Source organism: Megalobrama amblycephala, linkage group LG15, assembly GCF_018812025.1.
Source record: "Megalobrama amblycephala isolate DHTTF-2021 linkage group LG15, ASM1881202v1, whole genome shotgun sequence".
NCBI lineage: Eukaryota > Metazoa > Chordata > Actinopteri > Cypriniformes > Xenocyprididae > Megalobrama > Megalobrama amblycephala.
The window spans coordinates 2,772,006-2,796,745 of record NC_063058.1 but is presented as its reverse complement, the minus strand read 5'-3'; the positions used below and the strand labels follow the sequence as shown (position 1 = coordinate 2,796,745).

Below are 24,740 nucleotides of genomic sequence, written 5' to 3'. Positions count from 1 at the left end.
AATTGTACAGATAATGGCTTTTAAAACTTTAAAAATAATTAAAACATTTTACTCATTAAAATTATATTCAGGCAAAAACAGTCTGAGTCTTTTAGACAGCATACTGTACATGAATGTATTTTTATTTCTGTTGGTGAATACATTCAGAATTGTGTGATACAAACAAATGTGGCATTCCATAATATTTTACGTAATCACAGATATATATTTAGAAAGATACACAAGCATGCAGCGGGAAACCGCTTTACCATGTTATGCCTTATTTCAAAGAAAACTTTTGGTAAGAGCATGGATGTTGCTAGACTTTTACGCACAAAAAATTCATATGCTGACCATAAGGTCATAAAACTAAATTAGCCAGACTGATTAATGAGCAGATAATACATGACATTTGGGTTAAAATAAGTGTTTAATGTACATCTCGTTTTAAATCGTAAATCTCACGTCTAATAAATATAAATAATTTAATTACTTTTAATATATCAGGGTCATGTATGGGGTTATCACTTCATATAGATATATTTAGATATCGTTATTGGCAGCAGCCATTTAATAACCCATAACTATTGTGTACAACCATAAAATTATGTATGTAGGATATTTGCAATAACATGGTGTGTGTCTGTGTTTCCATCACCTTCAGGATCATCATATCAGTACTTAACCGATTGAAAAAACATCATATGGTCAAATAAGTCATAAAATCATCTGCAGCGTTTGACAACAAACATATTAGTTTAGACAGCTGCTCCTGAACTGGATTCAAACCAGATTCAAAGACTTCAAGCAGAAATCAATAATCGTGAATTGAGTTGCAGCATCAGTCATAACTGAACTACTGAACTCATAATGAAACGAGCTGATATCATTGAGTTTACAAGATGACCGTTTCGGCGGATCCAAGCATCTCTGCTCGTATTTCATGGCCCTTTTCTTTACACCATCATTAGAGTTCCTGTGGATTTTCCCGAAGATCTTGGCGTCTGAATTTGGAGTCTGTGAGAAAGAGTAACAGAACACTTAGAAAAAACATTAGTTTCATACAGTTTATTTAAAACAAATAGTTACAGGTTCCAGCTTACCTGAAATCTGTCTTTACATGTAGAACAAATCTGGTTCATTGTCACTGACCTAGCAAACACACGCATGGATACAGGTTAAACAGATTAAAAAGAAATAAATGAATCAAAAACACTTAACCCTTAAAAATATATATACTTAAAAGTATAAAAGTTACATCTAAAACAATTGTGGATACTCAGGACATTCATTGCTTTTATTTTTAAATAATTTTGTTAGTATTATTTAAATACATGCTCTATACTTGGAAAATACATGTAATTTACCTGTCCTCAGCATGAGGTCACAATGTAAAATTGCCAATCAAAGTGTTTTAAAATGCAACAAATTCAAAAATATAAATTTAAATTTAAAGGCGGAGATCTGTAATATATCAAACAATACAAAAAAGTAAGTCTTGAATTATATTTTCCATTAAAAATCGCCTATCAAAGTGTGTGTCCTCACTTTGCGTCAACTCCGTCAGGATTTTAAATAATTCTGAATAAATCAGGCAATGTCATGGTCATCTTCAACTCTGAGGAGCACTATTACTGCTCATTGTGGATCTCACAGTAGGACACATAGTCCTGGAAGTTTTATATATATATATATATATATATATATTTTTTTATTTTATACATGTTGAAGTCTCTGCGGTCATAGCTTAAACATGTCAACTCCGTCATCCTGGTGAAATAGTTTCTGTAAATAGTTGTGGGATAAATCTCACCATTTTTTATATGTTTATTAAGGCAGCTACATCTAAGAAAGAAAACAAAATTTATCCACTGTACAACATGTGGTTACGGTGGAAAAAAACTCAACTTTGTTAACTCCACCAGACGGCAACTCCATCAGGTTTTATGTCTGATGGTTGACAAATGCTCTCAAAAAGTCTATATGATTTTTTTAATATGGGATTTTGTATATGGGGAATTCTTCTAAAGTTGTTTAATGATTCTATTTACATATACTGTATATTTGGCCCCAGCTGGACCTTTGTCAACTCCATCAGTATTTGTCAACTCCATCATTATTGTCAACTCCATCAGTATTTGTCAACTCTGTCAGTATTTGTCAACAAGCGTCATGCTGATATTATTGCTTTTGCTTCATAGGTAGCCAGAAGACGAATACTGTTGTCAACTCCATCATTATTGTCAACTCCGTCAGTTTTTGTCAACTCCGTCAGTTTTTGTCAACTCCGTCATTATTTGTCAACTCCGTCAGTATTTGTCAACTCCATCAGTTTTTGTCAACTCCGTCAGTATTTGTCAACTCCATCAGTTTTTGTCAACTCCGTCAGTATTTGTCAACTCAGTCAGTATTTGTCAACTCCGTCAGTATTTGTCAACTCCGTCATTATTTGTCAACTCCGTCAGTATTTGTCAACTCCATCAGTTTTTGTCAACTCCGTCAGTATTTGTCAACTCCATCAGTTTTTGTCAACTCCGTCAGTATTTGTCAACTCAGTCAGTATTTGTCAACTCCGTCAGTATTTGTCAACTCCGTCAGTATTTGTCAACTCAGTCAGTATTTGTCAACTCCGTCAGTTTTTGTCAACTCCGTCATTATTTGTCAACTCCGTCAGTATTTGTCAACTCCGTCATTATTTGTCAACTCCGTCATTATTTGTCAACTCCATCAGTTTTTGTCAACTCCGTCAGTATTTGTCAACTCCATCAGTTTTTGTCAACTCCGTCAGTATTTGTCAACTCCATCAGTTTTTGTCAACTCCGTCAGTATTTGTCAACTCCATCAGTTTTTGTCAACTCCGTCAGTATTTGTCAACTCCGTCAGTATTTGTCAACTCCGTCATTATTTGTCAACTCCGTCAGTATTTGTCAACTCCATCAGTTTTTGTCAACTCCGTCAGTATTTGTCAACTCCATCAGTTTTTGTCAACTCCGTCAGTATTTGTCAACTCAGTCAGTATTTGTCAACTCCGTCAGTTTTTGTCAACTCCGTCATTATTTGTCAACTCCGTCAGTATTTGTCAACTCCATCAGTTTTTGTCAACTCCGTCAGTATTTGTCAACTCCATCAGTTTTTGTCAACTCCGTCAGTATTTGTCAACTCAGTCAGTATTTGTCAACTCCGTCAGTATTTGTCAACTCCTTCAGTTTTTGTCAACTCCGTCAGTATTTGTCAACTCCATCAGTTTTTGTCAACTCCGTCAGTATTTGTCAACTCAGTCAGTATTTGTCAACTCCGTCAGTATTTGTCAACTCCGTCATTATTTGTCAACTCCGTCAGTATTTGTCAACTCCTTCAGTTTTTGTCAACTCCGTCAGTATTTGTCAACTCCATCAGTTTTTGTCAACTCCGTCAGTATTTGTCAACTCAGTCAGTATTTGTCAACTCCGTCATTATTTGTCAACTCCGTCAGTATTTGTCAACTCCTTCAGTTTTTGTCAACTCCGTCAGTTTTTGTAAACTCCATCATTATTGTCAACTCCGTCAGTTTTTGTCAACTCCGTCAGTTTTTGTCAACTCCGTCGGTTTTTGTCAACTCCGTCAGTATTTGTCAACTCCTTCAGTTTTTGTCAACTCCATCATTATTGTCAACTCCGTCAGTATTTGTCAACTCCGTCTGTTTTTGTCAACTCCGTCAGTATTTGTCAACTCCTTCAGTTTTTGTCAACTCCGTCAGTTTTTGTCAACTCCGTCGGTTTTTGTCAACTCCGTCAGTATTTGTCAACTCCTTCAGTTTTTGTCAACTCCATCATTATTGTCAACTCCGTCAGTATTTGTCAACTCCGTCTGTTTTTGTCAACTCCGTCAGTATTTGTCAACTCCATCGGTTTTTGTCAACTCCGTCAGTATTTGTCAACTCCTTCAGTTTTTGTCAACTCCGTCAGTATTTGTCAACTCCTTCAGTTTTTGTCAACTCCATCATTGTCAACTCCGTCAGTATTTGTCAACTCCGTCGGTTTTTGTCAACTCTGTCAGTTTTTGTCAACTCCGTCATTATTGTCAACTCCGTCAGTATTTGTCAACTCCGTCGGTTTTTGTCAACTCCGTCAGTTTTTGTCAACACCGTCAGTATTTGTCAACTCCGCCAGTCTTTGTCAACTCCACCAGTTTTTGTCAACACCGACAGTGTTTGTCAACTCCATCATTATTGTCAACTCCATCAGTATTTGTCAACACGTCAGTTATTTGTCAACTCCGTCAGTTTTTGTCAACTCCATAATTATGGTCAACTCCGTCATTATTGTCAACTCCGTCAGTTTTTGTCAATACTGGCAGTATTTGTCAACTTCATCATTACTGTCAACTCCGTCAGTATTTGTCAACTCCGTCATTATTGTCAACTCCATCATTACTGTCAACTCCATCAGTATTTGTCAACTCCGTCAGTATTTGTCAACAAGCGTCATGCTGACATTATTGCTTTTGCTTCATAGGTAGCCAGAAGACGAATACTGTTACATTGGAAATCCTCATGCCCCCCTCCTAACATTTTCTTGGTTGAAGGATTTAAACGATTAGTCCACTTTTAAATAAACTTTTCCTGATAATTTACTCATGCCCATATCATCCAAGATGTTCATGTCTTTTTTTCGTCAGTCGAAAAGAAATTAAGGTTTTTGAGGAAAACATTCCAGGATTTTTCTCCATATAATGGATTTCAACAGCTACCAACAGGTTGAAGGTCCAAATTGCAGTTTCAGTGCAGCTTCAAAGGGCCTTAAATGATACCAGGCGAGGAATAAGGGTCTTATCTAGGGAAACGATCTGTCATTTTCGAAAAAAAAAAAAAAACAACCGTTTATGCTTTATAAACACAAAATATCACCTTGAACGTACTTCCTGTTTCCGCATTCTTCAAAACGCTTACGCTGAATGCCCCCCCCCCCCTTTTTATTTCTTTTCTTTTTCTCCCCTTTACCCTAGTTTTGTGGGATAATTTGGGAAGGGTAGGGATAAGTGTGTTCTGATTATTTGTATAGGGCCCTATGATTTCTGTAATGCAGAAAACGCGGACGGAATTGCATAATCCAGTCATAAAAACGGAATTTACTATTTAACGCGGAATGTCACAGCATTTGTCAATTTTTTAATGAATGAATAAAAAGTAGATCAGTACACTTAAATTAGATTGTGATATAGACTAGTGTCTGTGAATGTTAAACCACAAAAAGTCTATTTAAATATGAATCCTGCATGTCTGTGTGTCTCTGAAATGAATGATGCAGAAGCGCAGTTTCATTTACCTAACACACACACACACTGTAGCACGTGACGCTCGCTGTGTTTTCATCCTATGTTGCCTCACTATATGAGGACATGAATGCATGAAATTCATCTCCAGACAGAGCCGCTCTGAAAGTCACTTCATCAGCATTTAACCAGTTCATTTGAGAAAAACTATCATCATATCATAAAGACACAGAAACTCAAGCTTTCGGCAAGCCGTCAAAATAAAAGTTTGATTTAACTTGACAGAAACATATTACTGTTGTACAGTAGAATTTTGATGTTTCAATGTAATAATAAAACTAACACTAATAGACCTAATAATAATAATAAAAATATAGTTTTAATAATTTATTATTAAGGAACAATCTCCTTTTTCTTTCATGTTTTAATTTTAACCATAAACCTCTGTTTAATTTCATGAATAAGATAAATTAAATTAATGTTATGCATTCTTTTGATTGCTAGAAAAATTAAAATTCACAACAGAATTTCTGAAACAACAAAACATTTCATAAAAAACATTTTCTAATTAATAAATTTTGTTGTTTTTAAGAATTCAATTAATTAGACATTCTTTTTTATTAAAATGTAATTAAACCATTTAATAAAACGTATATCATAGGGCCATAAAAAATTTTAATTTTTTGTGAAACTTTTAATAAATTGTTGATAAATTGGATAAGTTTCATTATTTAAATTACTTAGACATGCTTTTTGATTACTAAAATTTATTTTAACTATTTAAAATCGAGTCCAAAAATATTAAAATGAAAAAAAAAAAAAATGAATCCAGAAAAATTAAAACGGAAAAAACGGAATTTGGAAAAAAATAAAATGGAATATGAGAAAAATAAAATTGATTTCATAGGGACCTATTTGTATATTTTTTCTTTATTTCTATGGGTGTAAAAAAAAAAAAAAAAAAAAGAAAACCAGCAGGTTTGAAAGAAATGTATTATTCTTTTTTCAATTCATTGTGCTAAAATATTAAAACATCAACTGAACTACATGATATCATGTCTGATTTACGTAAGAACATTGGTTATATGTGTTTAATATTAAAAAGGAGGGTAGAGAATTAAGGAATTTAGGAACTGGATTGTTCATCATAACCCTAACCCAAGAAAAAAAAAAAACTGAACACAATTATTACATAACTGAAGACTTTACACTGTTGTTGGATGGATCAAATTAAAATAGCATGCTTTTTAATGTGTCTGACGGAGCTGACACAAATTAAGTTCTGAAGTGAATAACTACATTTTTAGAAAAAAACATTTTCAGAAAAACCTTTTCCCTTACATGGTTCATTAGCTGAGACCTTTATCTACAAATATACCAGCTTAAAAATAATGAATTATTAAATAATAAAAACTAACTTCTAAAACAGGTTTTGTCCCTTATCTCAAGAATCTGTGAGTAAATTTATAAAAATGCAGATTAAATTTTAGGTATAATTGATTTAATCACATTGTTCCTCAGTGTCTGAGTAAGAGTTGAGCATCAGCTGTGTGCGTGTGTGTGTGAGTGTGTGCGAGTGTGTGTGAGAGTGTGCGTGTGTGTGTGTGAGTGTTTACATGCTGTCTGTCTTCATCACTGCTGTCTGCTGTCTGTGGGCTCTGCGTCTCTCTGTCTGTTCTCGAGGGAGGGGAGCTACCAGACGAATCGTCCGCACTGCTCACAGAGCCGTGGAGCGGAGAGAACGCCACACCGTCTCCTGAGATTCATACACACACACACACACACACACACACACACACACACACACACACACACACACACACACACACACACACACACACACACACACACACACAAGAGTGCTAAATGACATCAAACAAGATCAAGGACAGAGACAAGGTACCAGTCTCTTTAGACATCCCACTTGCCCCAACTTTGAGACATTACATCACAAATATGAGACAGTTCGTGATCCACTATTGCACTCTTATGATGAAAGAATGAGTGTTTTACCGGACAGCTCTTGGTTTTGAGAGTCCATCTGCTCCAGACTGTCCAGCAGCTCATCTATCTGTGATTTAATCACTGTCAGTTCTTTCTTAATGCACATCAGCTCCTCCATTCTTACTGCGGAGAGAGAAGGACAGGGTTACAGTTGGTGAGTTCAGCATATACAGTGAACTGAAAAATATGAGGGAAAAAAAGAAAAGAAACTTAAAGTTGAAGTTTGATATTTCAAAAAAATAAAAATAATGTATTCGAGTCATTGGAGCCATCGGGTGCATTCACATCATGCTGGAATTACTGTAATTACGACATTTCAGCTTATAAAATGAGTGTTCATGTTCTGGAATTCTCTAAATGCAGAACATGACTTCTACCACATGACTGCTGCAACATCGCAAATTGCAGTGGCTTCAGCAATAAAGTGTAGTTAATATGTCTTTTTGATAATTCCAATAATTGACTATTGGTGATGCTTTTTAATGCAATATTAATCTAAAATAAGCATATTACAGTTTAAAATAGACTCCACAGAGTTGGATAACTAATGTCCAATGTCCTGCTGAGCTAAATAAACGTTAACATTTTATTCAATAACATATTTGCATAATGATTGTTACTTGTATTGTGGATTTGTTTACTGATTACTCAAATTATACAGATTCATTTTGGCATTAATAGTGTTAAAAACCTAAATGTCCTCGTGTTAAGGACATAAACAGCACCAAGTGGAACTTCTGGGTTTGCAACTTGTATTTACATTAATTACGACATAGTGTGAATGAACCCATTGGTCTGACAAATAGTCCCTCTCCAAACTTAAGGCATTGGGAAAAAAACAATTACACCAATATACACCAGGGCTTTAACCACCATAGGCATTGAGGGGGACAAGTCCTGCCCAATATATGATATTTCTTAATGCTGCTCTCCATTACGCACAGCTCTATTTGTTGTTAGGATGACAGTTTAAAGTGTTTTTTACAGTGAAAGAGTGCATGCGGGGGGAAGATATAAGTAGCTAAACAATTAATATTTGAATTGTTTTATGTTGAATTGAATTTTGAATTGAAAATATGCTATTTAAATGATGTCATTCCTAACTAAATGTGACGAAACAAGAAATGTTTTTTTTTATTTTTTATATTAGACAAGAGTGAATGTGTACATATTTTTTTTTCAAAATAAAATATTATTTGCAAAGATTTTAAATGGATTACTTCACAACTATAGGCTAATTAGACCTGGAACTTTGTTTACCATTCTTATTTCTTCTATATTTCCTTAAATCACTTTTAATCCTTTAATTATTTAATTTCTTTAAATAAAATGTATAATATAATGTCATGGTTACAGCCTTGTGTCAGGCCAAACATACTGGCACCACTATGGAGCAGAAATTACATACTGCAGCTTTTAAATTAAGACATATAAGATGTAGCCTAGCAGTTTAGTGCACAATTAAGCAATCATCCTAACTTCCACAAACCTATAAATTGGCTAAAAATCCACACAAAAGTATTATTGTTTACTGCTTACAGAGTCTAGGTCTTTCACAGAGACAGATATGATTTCTATTTGTGATATCTATGTGTGACATCCTTCAGAATAGCATAAGGTGTTTTTTGTTTTGTTTTTATGATCAAGTGTATAATTTCTGTGCCAGTAGCAACAACAAACAAACTGCAATTATTTTTTTTTTTTCCCCAAACAGGTTTCCCAGCTGTCCTTTTCTGTCCCACCCCCCACCTGTCATTGGTTGGACAAACATTTAGCCCCGCCCCAAACTCACACTATTGTTTGGGCCACAATTGGAGTGTTTTTACTGTTTAGCATAAAAAAACGTACTTATATATAGTATATAAGTAGAACCAAAGTCAAATGGCTGGACTTTCAAAAGACAAATAAGGAGATGTTTCAGGGATTCATTCATTCTCTATACACGCCCAGATATCAGCAACTCTTCTAATGTCTCTAATGATGGAAACTTAGATTGGACCTCTTTTGCACAGCGTGATAATACTACACAAACACCCCTCCAATCCCAGCTGGATAAAAAAAACCTCATTCCAGCTCAGCAGCAGCCATTAAAAAGCGGTTTGACCTCCCAGCTACAAAGGCAAACTCATTCTACTGTGATCTGCTGGCAGTAAAAACTATTAGGGCTTGTAATAAAGCACTATAAACGCTTCTTATTGGTTATGCACTATTAATTTGCTATAATTGCTTTTTGTGATAGGCTAGGTTTGATTACTGAGGGAGTAGTCCTATATCGGAGGGAGGATTTTAATGAAGAAACCATCTGGAGTTCGACAGCAGAGGTCCATGCATGCATGTAGATATACACGCTCACAAAAACACACACACGCACAATTATATATGCAACATATACCAATACAAAACACTGTAATCACTGTAGACATGCTGACATTATCATGAGATGCGAATGCAGACACACTTGGCCAATGCATTGCAACTGTTGTGCCTTTTTACATAATGTGCATTCTTGCGTTACAGTGATAAACTCCAGTACTCAAGGGGGCGATAGAGTTGCCTTAAAATTGCAGCGCTTGCTATGCTGACAGTTTAACTAACTTTGATTTGCTCAGCAAATCATCTATATTAATTTTACACCATGCTAGTGACTAGTTTAGACATGGCTGATTTCCTATCAAAACAGGAAGTTTAGATTGTGCATAACATAAACAGCCATTTGGATTTAGTATATGTAGCTACTTGCTATTATTAGTCAAATTCATATTCTTAAGAGCATGTTATTGGACAAAAATGTGCATATTCCCCTTAGTGTGAGATGATGTCTTCAATATTTTCAGCCCTTTTTTCTCAATATTCCTTATTTAAATAATTTGTACGCAGATTAAAGGGGCAGGGCCTGGTTGAGTTAGTTAGTTGTGTGTTGAAACTGGCAGTTGGGGATGGGACATTTCCCAAGTATGCTAGAAACGCTTGACCAATCACAATACAGCGGTTCAGCTGACCAATCAGAGCATATTTCGCTTTTCAGAAGGAGGGGCTTCATAGAGACAGGAACTGAACAGGGTAGCGTTTCCCAAAAGCATCGTAAGCCTAAGATGATCGTAGCTCCATTGGTTTCAATGGAGCTACGATCAACTTAAGCTTACGATGCTTTTGGGAAACGCAGCCCAGAGCATTACTGACAGACTGGGAAGAGAGGAGCTGCAACAATGGAGATTATGAGGAATATGAGGAAAATACTAAACATCCAAGCATGAAAATCTGTTCTAACAGAGCCCAAAAAACAACATCAAGACTTTGTACAAGAGCATATGGCCTCTTTAAGCTTTGAAAGATGTTAGTGCTTCTTACGCTGGTTTCCTCTGCTCCTGGACTTGTGTTTGCTCTGAGGTTTTTCTCTGCTTTGCCGCAGGGCTGCGGAAGATGACGAGGGAGATGAACATGTCCGTCCAAATGGCGTGAAGTCACACGGGATGGTCGTCACAGAGATCGGAACATGTTGATAATCGAAAACCCTGAAAATTAAAATCAGATCAGTGAAACTGAAAGAAACAGTAAGTTTGCTAAAAGATTTTCTTTCACAACGCTCTAAATTCTGATTCACAAGGCATGGTTATTATTGGCAGGCCCTGGCCTACTTCCTGTTCTGCGACTCAGGAACATCACAGCTAATTATGCATGCCATCCGCGGCCTCGGCATGATACATACATTAGCGGCATGCCACTTTACTGATCACTCTACGGCTCCAACTTTATACGCTCTGTCACATCCTCGGCATGCTGCGAACGTCTCCGGCAAAACTTGGCTACAAAGAGCTTTCTCAAAAATTGCAACGCTTTTATTTAAAGATTAGCAGTGTCTATGAAATAGGAGACTTTTCCCATTATGCCCTGGGGCCTAGCGGTTTGTGACCGGAGAGAGATATCAGCAGATGAGAGATTGGGAGAAATCTGCTGCTAGTGTCAAGAGCGTGATGGAGCATGCAATTAAGAAAACGGGGTAGGATAGAGCGAAAGAAACGAGACCAGACAGAAATAGAGACATAAGCAGGGCCACATGGAATCTGCAACTAAAGAAAACTTTGCAGATTTCAGCTGCAGAATCTCTTTTGTATAATAAACCATATTAATCCAGCATAATTACAAGAATACTTTCGACTGTGTTTTAAAGCGAAAAGAAGTAGCCCTTGAGAAACAAGAGGGAATGGAATTGGGACACAAAGCAGGCTGGAATCAAACCTCAGATTTCCATGTGAGCTTCACGGCTTGACCTGTCTGGAGCATGTGCGCTAACCGCTAGGCCATGGATCCATAACTGCATATTGCTGAAGTGCTAATGCATTCTGTTTTCTCCCTCTTTCTCAGCGAAGGAAATGGGATCACACGCCACACGGAGAGGTCTCTTAAAACTAATGAGATTTTGTTCTAAAGTGACAGGCTGATCTCTCAGACAAGCTTCATTATCCAGAGTTCAGTCGCTGTCTGACGGCTCACAGGGAGAGAGTGCGCGGCAGACGCATCTGAATCAAACGCTTCACTGTATGCCATTTTATCAACGCTCATTCATGTACATCTGGACAGATATCAGCTTTCATTTTATTGCAAAGCTGTTCAATAAATTGTAGAACAGCAGGAGCCATAAAGATGGGCAATGATATCTCTCTTTATGAGCTCTGGCTTTATAAAAAAAAAAATTGAATTGGCACGAAACATTCTGATCTATTATTGTATCTTGCAGAAATTGTTTGCTGCAACATTAGCACATCTGTTTGTTGTTGACTAAATTTGCTGTGTAAATCATTGCAGGAAAGAAGGTGTTAAATGGCACACTGGGACAAATTCATTGAACGGACAGCGCTGGATATTGAGACGTGGTGTAAATGTGAAACTACTCACTTGTCCTTCATGTGTTTGACATGATTGATTCTCTCCCTGAGGTAATTCAGATTGATTAATTCAGATTGAGTGTGCACACAGGGGGAAAGAGGTTTCGCTGAAATGAATCGGGATCACAGAAGCGGGATGGAGGTTAATGGAGTGGAAGGAAATCTTTTGCTATTTCAGCACAGTTAAAAATCAAAACATGGCCATTTCAGATGAACAGGAAAATAATGACAAGCCCCAGAAGTGAAATACACTGCTGCATCCACATAACTGAAATCTGTAAACGCTATTGGATTTGGATGCATGAGCAGGCCTTACAATATGACCTGAGAGATCATAAATAATCATTTATATTAGTATCACAATATGGAGAATTGACTCAAACATTCCTGCTGACTGTACATGGATGAAAAACACATTTTGTTTTGAAGCAGATAAGGTACCAAATAGTTAAGCAATTCGTTAACACTTCACAATAATGTTCTATTTGTTAACATTAGTTAATGCAGTACCTAACATGAAATAACAATAAACTACTGAAGTACTTTTTCAGCATTTAATGTTTTTGCTTGATGTTAATTTCTACAAATACTTTTTACATTTCATGTACAATTTAACTTTAATGTATTGTAAAGAAATATGAAATAACAATAAGTAATATTATAATATAAGTAATAATATATAAGCCATTCTTTATCAACATTCCTCTTCACAGAACATTGATTCTAAAACAGTATAATGTGACAGATTGATGGGTTGGTTGGTGGTTGGCTGGCTGATTGAATGAATAGCCAGTAGGTTAACTGGTAGCGTGAACGAATGACTGATAGATTAATTGGTTGGTTGATTGGCTGACTGACTGACTAATTGATTGGTTGGCTTCTTCTGGTTAGTTGGCTTGATGTTTGTCTGTCTGGCTGGCTGGTTGATAGAACAGTCAACAGGTTGATTAGTAGACTGACTTACTAACAAATAGATTGATTGGTTAATTTGCTGGCTGGTTGGTTCATTGATAGAATAATCTGTATGTTGATTGGTAGACTGATTAATTGATTGGTTTGATAATTGACTGGATAATTAACAGACTGATTTACTGACTAAATGATTATTTGGCTGGCTGGCTGGTTGGTTGATAAAACGATTGGTTGGTTGTTGAGTACACTGACGTAACTCACTGCTTAACTACCATAATATGATGCATCATTGAAATCAACTAGCTAGTAATGACTGTTTCCTGAAACCTTATTGCAAATTTGTCGTTCAACTTGTAGTGTGTCTTGTACTGTGTGCAGTGCAGTGACAAGATGGAACTAATCCAGCCAATCACAGTGCAAATGGTACAAATGTAAAAATCTTGTAATGACTTGCATTAATTTCATGTGTTTATCACTACAATATGCATACTCATATGTGAACAATATACAGCATTCCTGTTCGGTTTCTCCAGCAGAAAAAAATTGCTTATAACTTTCATTAAGCCCATAAATTTCATTAAGCCCTTTTTACGCGAACACGAGGGTCAATGTACAGTGTGACTCGTATGCGTACACAGGCGTTCGACACATGCAGTTTTGAGCAATCTCTCGCCACGAGTTACAACACATGTAAATATATTTGTATTCTTTTATGCTATAGTTGTACAAATGAGGGTACTTTCTAACCTCTTTGCACAATCTGTCGCCTATGTAGGCCTCCATTTTCACTGTAACTTGCATGTGTTCCGCTCTGTTCTGTTTATGCAGTTTTTCTGACTACCTTTACTACATGTGCAACCTGTGCGTACAAAGTACGTGCAGTTACAAAAATCCGGTGATGTGCTTACAGTACACGCATACTCTTGTGATGATGAAATTCATGTGATGTACACTGTACCCTGACCCTCGCGTACACGTAAAAATTGAAGTATACTTTGGGCTTTTTTGTAACCAAACGAAGTATACCCTGGGCTAAAGTCTCCATCACTCAAATGGACATATACCATTAACTGAGAACCATAACCATATAATTTATTTATACTTGTGCAGCTTGAAATACAAAATAAATGTGATACATTCATTGTGTTGTTGAGCGATCACCTGTGTGTTTTTGCTTTGCTCTTAGTTTGAAAGTGTTGTTCAAATAGTATATTGGTCCTATTCCACTGTTTTATGGGCCTTACAGTTTTCCCTGCATCCAACACAGTCCAGATAGATTCTCTGATCCACAGATAGGGAGCAGTAAATGACTTTGCCTTGGAGGGCTACGATGATTGAGGGAGATATACATTAGACTGCAGTGGGATCAGAGCGGGTCAGATTGCCGCTCTAAGCTGCAGGATAAAAGAGTCTTACGATACTGACATCCAGCTCTTAAAATAACCTGCTCTCAGCTGCAGACCTGAGCCACAAACACTGTCTGAACCTGCAAAGCCAAACATCACTATTACTGTTGCTCATAAGTGATTTAAACCAAATCATAAACCTAAGTATTAAACTTCATTGCGAAACTTGTCCCACACCGTTTGTGCTACAAACAGGAATGATGCCTCAGATAATGTGGCTGCTTGATAAGAGCTGCGTTATTACTTTTGTTATCAATCAGACAGATTTTTTTCCTCCCAGATAATAATGCAAGCAAAAAATACCATAAACCTGCATTTACTGAGAGACCCAACCGTATCTAAATACAAGAGAATCGTAAAGATGTGTGTGGGCTCTTATAACTTGGGCCACACATAACACCATGGCAACTGCATAGCAACACCCTAGCAACCACCCACAACACCTTGAAAACCACTTAGCAACATGCCAAAAACACTTGGAACACAATAGAAACCGCATAGCAACGCCCTGGCAACCACTGAAAAACCCTGAATACCACTTATCAACATGCTAAAACACTTGGAACACAATAGCGCCTGCATAGCAACACCCTGGAAACCACCCACAACACTCTGGCAACTGCATAATTACATGCTAAAACACATTCTGAACACTTTAGCAACTGTATATCATCACCATGGCAGCCAATCACAACACCCTGGAAATCGCATAGCATAACTGCATCTAGTTTAAATTATGATTATCATAAACTTTATTTCATCATAAACAAAAAACAAACAAACAAAAAAAAATCACATTTCTGGCATAATTTATTTATTTTTGGAGGCAGTGCTGTATGATATGGAAGCTTGTAATAAAAAATATATAAAAAGGTAATTGCGAATTTTTATTTGACAATTATGTTTTTTTTTTCCAGAACTCCCCCTCCCCCCCTTTTTTTATTTGCATGGGGTCAGGTGAGGTCTCTAAAAATTCAGGATTAAAATACAGAATTGTTAGATGTAAATTTTGAATTCCAAGAAAAAAAGTCAGAATTGTGAGATAAAAAGTTGCAGTTACCTTTTTTATATTTTTATTCCATGGCAGAAATAAGCTTCCTTACATATGACAGAATTTAATCAAAGACAGATTTTAACTAATATTTGTACGTATTTGAATATGTTAACTGATGTCAGAATAGTATGATAAAAATACTAATGCTAAAAATAACAGATATTAAACAATTTATTATGCTAAACAACTCACTGCATGACAGAATTGGCTTTAGTCAGAACTAAAAATTGCTATAATAATGGATAATATAAGAAAATCTAAAAATATAACATAATATGAACTTATATGAACTGCAGTATTCTCTACTGCTGCATCCATATTCATTCAGCTGTTCCTTACAACATGCAAATACTTCATGATGCTAAAGGTTTTCAAATGTTCACTCACTGACGAATGTGAATGGCGGAAAAGATTTTAAAATGAGCGCCAAGAAAAAAACTTTTTATTGTTTATTCAAAGTAATCCCTTGTGAATCATTTTCTTGCTCTTTCATATGCTTCCAAATGGAAGAAAATGGGATTGTTAGCTAGAGGCAACATTGTGCACAGTAGAGGGTTAAATTTAGATATTTGTTATGGCACACACACATCTCCAAACCAAAAAGAGCGGCCACTGGAGAGCCCGTTCTTTGCCACACTAATGCATGCTGCCAAATGTGTTTGAGAGGTTTTCTCTTTACAACGGGATGCATGGCCCTACGGGAGGGCGTTTAAAATGCAGATGGAAACCAGGGGTTGTGTTGAATCTCAGCGCACACTAATGCAGCAACAACAACCCACTGCCGAACCTGACCGCAGGCAATAACCAATGAGACGTCAGATCTTCTGATGAGATTGAAATAGAGAAGAAAGTTCCTGATGTGTGAAAACACTTAACAAGAGGCAAATAAGCCAAGCTGTGTGAGTCATACGGAGCCCAGAGCCAAGAGAGGAGACGCCAGTCAAAGCCGCCCTGTAACATTATGCAGATAAGCGGAGTAAATTCCTGTCGCGTGTGTGAGAGTGTGTGTTTAAGTGTTGCTGGATGCTTAGGAAGGTAAATGAGATTAAATGGACTGTGAAACTGCATTATAGACCTTGTACTTTTTTAAAGTGCATTATGGGTAGATAAAGGACATTCAATTTAGTCTGCAGGACTCATCATAAGATGCTTGTATACTTGAGTGCGGCTAGTCTGTGAAAAAGTCACTGCCATGACTATCATGCTAGCAGGTCATTGCTATGCAGTTGATAAAATGTTCTGACCCAAGTCTCTATTACATACTGGTCCTTGCAAGTCTGACAGACACCTTTCTATCAGAACCAGCATTAACTTCTTGAGCAGTTTGAGCTACAGTAACTCGTCTGTTTGATCGGACCACACGGGCCAGCCTTCACTCCACACGTGCATCAATGAGCCTTGGCCGCCCATGACTCTGTCGCCGGTTCACCACTGTTCCTTCCTTGGAGCATTTTTGATAGATACTGACCACTGCAGACCAGGAACACCCCACAAGAGCTGCAGTTTTGGAGATGCTCTGACCCAGTCTTCTAGCCATCACAGATTGGTCCTTGTTAAACTCGCTCAAATCCTTACGCTTGCCCATTTTTCCTGTTAATAAAACATCAACTTTGAGGACAAAATGTTCACTTGCTGCCTAATATATCCACCCACTAACAGGTGCCGTGATGAAGAGAGAATCAGTGTTATTCGCTTCACCTGTCAGTGCTCATAATGTTATGTCTGATCAGTGTGTGTATATATAGAGAGAAAGAGAGAGAGAGAGAGATTTTGCAATATTATTTCTCTATATGTAAGTAACATGTAAATCAATAGTTTTATATTTCTCCACCATTTTCAATTTGATTGTCATCCACAATGCGTCATGGGATTGTACATTTTTCTCTCTCATTAATGTCGTTAAGTACTCAAAATGACTGAAAAACTAAATTCTAATTTAAATATTACTAATATTCTAATTATACTCAAATTTAAAAGGAATAATTTCAGTTAGGGGGAAAAGGTTAGGTTAGGGTGTTTCCTGAAGCCACAAGAGGGCGCAATGAGCAAAATATTAATGCACTGCATTAAATTGTTTATTCAAAGCAATGAAATAGCATGACTGACTGTACAAAAAGTTACTTTTACAACTAATATTTATAAATCAAATAAAATTTAATAAATTACATAAACAATTATGAACAAAACAGCATCTTGTATTAACGCCTAGCTTAATACAAAGAGCCGAAGCGCCGAGTATTTTGTTTTACATTGCAGTGGAATGAAAAAACCCTACAAAGTCTCGAGACATGTTTTTTAAAACTTCTTTTAACTTTACATGGCTTTCTAAACATGCGCTCTCTGTTGAGACGCGACTGCAACAGTCAAAGATGTCCATCTAGTGCTTGTTTACATAGAAAACAATGGAAAAGCGGCGCAGACAATGCGTTCTGTGTGAACAACTTGGTTATGGTTTTAATGTAACCAAGATCTTCTCCATATTGAGCTTCTCTATTTCTGTTGTGCAATGTTTCGAATGACCAACACAGCAGTGTCACATCGAATGGGTTCAACTGGATAGGCTAAGAAAAACGCAACTCTTACATCATGATCACATCTCCTGTGTCTGCCTTAAAATACACATGCACCTTTTTTGTATTCAAATGTGGATTTTTATTTTAAATTCAAATTTTAATTTGACAACCTTATTAAGAGCATAAGTCTTACTTTCAAATACATTTGTGCTTCAGATCGTCTTGGTGCTGACACTTAAACGAAGACTTTTGTAAGACAAGGTTTTAAAAATGCCTCACAAATTTAACTGTCCAGTCTAGCTCATAACTCAGAACCAGTGGGAATACATTATTTTTTTAATAATACAATTTTCTTAATGTTTAACAATGCTTCGATAATTATTTTAAATGTGATTTGTTTTGTCATGCATAAGTACTCTATCCTAATATTAATAAGTATATGCTAATTTGTCTCTTCAGTTACGTCACACCAGTAGTGTTATGTTCTTTTTCGCACAAATATCCAGATTCTGACTAGCAATGCCCTTTTTATGTAATTATAGAAATGGCTAAATCACTATCTATGGCGCATTCAAGAAAGAAACATGTTTAGACAAAGATGACAGGATGCCACAACAACTTTTTAAAGAGAACTAACAGATGGTTAGAATTACGATGATATTATCTTCTTAAATTCAAAACCCAGCCAACTCAGCCATACAAGACAATTAGAGCTGTAGCTTTCGTGCTTAAAGGTGAAGTATGTGGTTTTTGCGACACTAGTGGCATCTAGCAGAATTACAAAAATCAAGCATCTTTGCAAACAGCCCTTTCGTGCCTTGTGCCTCTCCCAACTAAAAACATCACAAACACAGTTCGTACGGAGGCTTGAGAAGGCATGCCTCCACATGTCTCAACAATATACAATAAAGATCCAACATATGAGGAATACTTTATCTGTGTTGCTATGTGTCATGAGCAGTGTTTCTCAACTGGTGGGTCTCGACCCAAAAGTGGCTCATGAAGTGCCTGGGAAATACGCGCTGTCCTGATTCAGTATCTTCGGTCAGATGATATGTTGTCAGGCTATATGTCAGTGTCATTATTCTAACGCTATTTCCGTAGCTTGTTACGAAACAAAAAGTCTCTCACCTCAGAAAACCAAACTTTCCTGTGCTGTCAGACATTATACTGTGCTCATAGTGTGCACTTATCAATTACACGTGTATCAAACAGTGACGATGATTTTGTCCTTCATTGTTGTTTCGGATTTCTGCCTCCTCTCGCAGTTCAGATTTTTCAACATGCGCGATTCACGCGAATCACGCGTTAAGCGTCAAACACCCGAAATGCTCAGTTCGTGCCGCGTCATTTGCGCGAATAACGTCATTCAAGCGAATGACCGAATCGCACCGCAAGATGTCTATTCGTGTCTTTGCATTGACTTAACATGTAAATGACTCGTGCTTAACGCTTCATTCGCGTCTGGTGTGAACGCACCATTAAGGTTATGAATAATCTGGTGTGTTCCAAAACAATGACAAAATTCGCATTTAGAAGATATAAGCATTCACAACTTACAGTCTCTAACTTCCGCTAAAATGGATAACGGATTTTCATGACATCACCGCAGACTTCAGTTTCTCATCATATCTTCTGTCCAATCAAATGCACTCTAGAATCTGAAGTCCCGCCCCTCCTACACTATCAACAGACGCTGAAGCTGTGGCTGAAATCGGTCATTTGTTCACACATTTACTAGTTTCTACATGGTGAATGGCACGTAGTGCACTATATAGAGAATAGGGAACGATTCAGACTGTGTAAATATGCTTTCCTTTGACGCGAATGAAGTTTTCGCGTTAGTGTCATGTCTGCTCTGGCCCAGAGACACAAGATCACAGAGCGGATCATATGCACGAGTCGGCACAGACCACAAAACGCTCAGACCCATTTGAATTCTAAAAACAATGTTATATTTTAAAGCAATTTGGAGGAGAAACGGTTAGAGATTATAAGGAAATTGGGTTTTACGAGCTCAACGGCTCAGGCCGAGCTGTGATCTAGGCGAAACGCTATTGGCTATTTTGATAAAAGGGGAGAGACTTCTAGATATATCCCGCCCTGTCTTTCTGTTTCATTCGGAAATTACCTCAACACAGTGAATAAAGCTGTGCTTTCCAAGGCACTTCAGTGGGTCTTTAAATGACTGTGGCTGGTCTTGCCAACTTACCAAGTTTATTGTATTAAAAAAACTTGTTTGGTGTGGAACTGCTAGATTTATAGGCCTATTTATTCATCAGTATTAGAGATATTCGTACAATTTATGTGCATGTTAAGTGGGACAGTACTTGTGTGTGTGTCAACAATTTTTGTGAAATAAATTTGCTTGATTTTTTTAAAAAACATTATTAAAAACATAATATTTTTTTTTTATATATATATATTTTCTTTAGGAATTTTATATATATATATATATAAAAGTCCTAAAGAAGTGGGTCATGACTTAATGACCATGGGAAAATGTGGGTCCCAAGGCCAAACCAATTGATAACCACTGGTCTAGAGCGAACGCGAGTGTCTCGCTTATAATCAGTGATGGGAATAACGGCGTTACTTTTTTCAGTAACGAGTAATCAAACGAATTACTTTTTCTCCCGTTACAACGCCGTTACCGTTACTAGCAAAAAAAATGCCGCGTTACTATAATTGAGCTCACTGAAGCGGTTTTCATCCGAGTAAGCTCTCTCTCAGCCATAGGACCTGCAAAGTTTTTTTTCTCTGGTGTGTGTTGGGGTTAGTCATACACAAATATAATTTTAAACTGATGATAATGTATGATGCGCTGTGTGTGTGTCTGTCAGAGCATGCGCGCGAAGCGCGAGCTCAAACCAGAATACCCTTTTTGATGCTTGATCGAAAATATGTGAAATGAGTTTTTTTCTAGTCGACTAGTAGTTGTTCATTTAAGCTATTAGTTGACTAATCACATTTATATTAATTTAATTTCTTAAATACTGGAGAGAATAAACCATAATAATGAGCGTTTACATAATATAGGCTATATAGCACTCAAGGGCACGCATAATTGCCATAAAGAACCGGCAAAAGTAATGATTATGAGTGTGACAAAAACAGCAAGGAAACATTTGAATTGTTTATTAATAAAGTAATGTTTTCTGAATCAGTGTCGGCTGCAAAGATGAAGTTGACATTGCTGATTCTCATTGCTGATCATCTGCTCATATGGACGCGCCTAGAGAGATAATGCACATTTCATTCGGACTAGGCTACATAATCAGAGTAGCCTCTTTCTTTTCGTGTTTAATTACTTCATTTTCGTTAAAGTAGATATTTCAAGCATTCTATAGATATATTTCTCATGTTTGTGAGGCAAGCAGCCTCTGAGTTTCGGTTCATTTAGCCTATGCTAAGACGCGCTCCAGTTCACCGCCAATGATCGCGCCCGCGCCTCCATGTCATGATTTTATTGTCTGCTATATTTGCTTGTTATATATTAAATCCAAGCAATTGGTTGATGAAACATTGATTAAAATTAAGATACAATTTTTACAAAACGAAATTCACTTTATAGAAAGGCTTTCTACAAAGCAAAACTTAATGAAGTGGTCAAAATCATATCCGACCCACTCCATGTCTCCCGATATATTTGCGCATCTTATGATGCATCTTACTCATGCTGTTCACTTTTCATAATCGAATAAATGGATTTAAAACATAACACAGGAGGACTATTTAAACATAAATATGAAACTACGTTTTCTTTAATGGCTACCAACACAGTACAGAGAAATTTCATGTCGTGAGCAAGAGCGGATCATGAGTCAGGAGTCGCATCAAGAATAATTTATTCTTAGACTTATATGTAATATTGGGGGCATTCAATTTATTTGGCATATTTTCATAATTTTTATTTTTTTTAAAGTAACGCAATAGTTACTTTCTCTGGTAATTAGTTACTTTTATAATGATGTAACTCAGTTACTAACTCCGTTACTATTTGTGAGAAGTAACTAGTAACTATAACTAATTACTTTTTTAAAGTAACGTGCCCAACACTGCTTATAATAAATCAATCCAACATTTTTTGACATGACATTCCACAACTATTTGAGGCTGTTCATGCTAGACACATTTAAATGAAATGTTTACAAACTGTAAATTTTGTCTTTCTGAACGAGTGCATGATGATGTTGTATTGAAACGTTCATTGTAGCGTGTTGCATTACAATGCCCCGTTTGCTTTGACGTGTTCATGACCTATTTAATCTTTATCCTACATTTCTTCATCTTTAGTAATGGGCGTTTATAGTGACACGCAGGGACCGGTCCATCATTTTTTTTTCCTTCCAAATTAAGCCGGTTGAAAAACATGGGGTGATGTGAATTATTCCGGCCCACCCACACTTTTAGAGGCTCACCCATCATCCACTTTCTGCATCAGAACAAAGCTTACTGTCAAAAACACCCGAAAATGGATGTTGGTGAAGAATGAAAGAAGATGTAGAGACAAGAGAATGACGAAGATGAGAAAATCACAGTGACACAATGTCAAAAATATGAGTGCAAGAGCAGATGTTTCATACGTGTTCATGATGTGAGTTGTGAAATATGCCTGTGAGAAAAGAGAAATGTACCTGTAAGGCTCGTTTCGAGGTCGCTTCATACCGGGTCTCTGTTTGGAGCTTCGCAAAACACCCGTCATGCTTTTGTCTAAATAAGAAAGACGGCACAAGCGCGCACTGAAAGAAAAACAACAACGAGCTGAATAATACAACAGCACTCCTTCTGTCACAGCGACATACGCTGCTTCACACTTAATGTTCTCTGTGAATATCAAGAAACAGAAGAGGTGAAAATGTTGTGCTATCAGGGTGTTAGAATGGAGAAAACAGACATACGATATCTTTTTAGAGACAATGGAAATATATTTAAAGAAACACAAGCTCATTATTTCATTGTCAGTGCGTACACAAATGACACTGTTACCCAACATCTGTTGCTTGGTTAGAGTTAATCATCTGTGTTTCAAGATTAATATATCTGTCACATGGTGAACACTACTCAATGCACTTTCACTGCAAATGCATCATTGTCCTAGTGATATAGGCCATTTAACAAGTAATGACTACAATAAAACACCTGGAGTGTTTAGCCTATACACTTTTTAGTTTGTAAAGATGAAATAATACACATTAGTAGAAAAGCAGCGGCTAAATCATCAGATCACTGCAGAAAGTCACTGTCCAGTAGTCTGATGTTACTCTCTCTATACGTGGAAAATGTTATACTGTGAGTGTCTGATCTGAACACTACAACATTACTTATGCTGGTGTAACCCAGTGATCGCAGTGTTGTTATTGTTAACTAAAAATAAAAATAAAACCAAAATCCGGTAACACTTTATAATAAGGTCTAATTAGTTAACAATAGTTAACGCATGATCTAACATTAACTAACAAAAAGCAATACATTTGTTACTATTCTTTTTAAATGTTAGTTAATAAAAACAAAACTGTTCATTGTTGGTTCATGTCGGCTCAGGTCCGCTAAATTATATTAACAAATACAAATGAATACATGTTTAGAAGTATTTTTCATTGTTAGTTCATGATGGTTAATGTAGTTAAAAATCATGTTAACAAATGGAGTCTTATTATAAAGTGTTAACAATTTGTTTTGCGTTTCCAACTGAAATAAGCAGAAATAAAATATAAATATCTGATGAAAAATGTAAACTTTTTTAAGTTTAAATTTTTCATCAGATATTTATATTAATACCTGATGAAATTAATATATTCATATTATATTAAAACATTAATTAGGTTTTTTAACTTATAAAAATTTTCCAGTTTATAAATGTACTAAAAATGTGTAAACTGAAAATAGATATAAAATTATAAATACATTTAAAAATGAAATAAAATAGTTTGAAGTTGAAGTACTAAAAGTACATTGTAAAAAAGAGAAAAATAAATAAATAAATATATGAGTGTTACATAAATATATGTACTGTTAATTTTCTGGTAGGTCATTATCTATTAAGTTTACGGACATTGCCTTTAACCTTAAAAAAATACAATGCAATGCGTAAATTCAAAATATGTGTAAAACACCTGTGAAAAATCAATACGGAAAATCCCTTTATGTTAACCTTATGTACATTGTGCCCTTTTTTACTAAAACACAACTAAATAAATTAATTCATTAAAAAAATAATATATATATATATTAAAAACTAATTAAATCACAAAAAATTTAAATGATATATTAGGAAAAATGAAATAAAATAATAACCTGAAAATATAAAGAATAAAAGCTAATTAAAAATATGAATAAATATTATAATATTTATTAAATAATACTAAAATAACATAGTGATTTAGTCAGGTGAATCTCACGAATAAATATCCAGGTCTTTTTTCACCCCAAAATCAAACACAAATATAAGTAAAATGAATACAGTAATTAAAATCATCCCATCTGGACACTTTTTTGATAAATCAGTAAAAATTTAAAGTCAGTATAGCAAATCATGATAATAAATACTTACAGCTGAAATGTTTAATTGTCATAATAATTTCACAACGCAAAAAAAGACTTCATATTCTTATGCAAAATATACTCTTATTATTTTTCCATTTTCATGAATGTAGTAATGAAAGCATTATATCTGTATGTATAATTATATAATTTTACCACATGACATAACTGGACTTATAATACCAACTCACACATG

The 24,740-nt window shown here is 35.9% G+C and overlaps 1 protein-coding gene across 5 annotated transcripts in view; it reads right to left on the bottom strand.

Moving 5' to 3' along the window:
* Positions 1 to 101: 101 nt before the first annotated feature.
* Positions 102 to 24,740, bottom strand: part of si:dkey-234i14.2 (RNA-binding Raly-like protein) — a 25,882-nt gene continuing 1,243 nt past the window's right edge. For 4 of the 5 annotated variants that reach the window (XM_048158715.1, XM_048158712.1, XM_048158714.1 and 1 more), the window contains 6 exons: positions 22,639 to 22,714; positions 10,582 to 10,745; positions 7,243 to 7,356; positions 6,846 to 6,985; positions 1,083 to 1,131; positions 102 to 996 (listed from right to left, as the gene is read on the bottom strand). In XM_048158715.1, coding sequence (XP_048014672.1) covers positions 1,096 to 1,131; positions 6,846 to 6,985; positions 7,243 to 7,356; positions 10,582 to 10,745; positions 22,639 to 22,714 — 530 coding nt within the window. In that variant the 3' untranslated portion in view covers positions 102 to 996; positions 1,083 to 1,095. Of the gene's footprint in view, positions 997 to 1,082; positions 1,132 to 6,845; positions 6,986 to 7,242; positions 7,357 to 10,581; positions 10,746 to 22,638; positions 22,744 to 24,740 lie in introns of all 5 variants that reach the window. The other variant, XM_048158716.1, reaches the window with a different exon arrangement.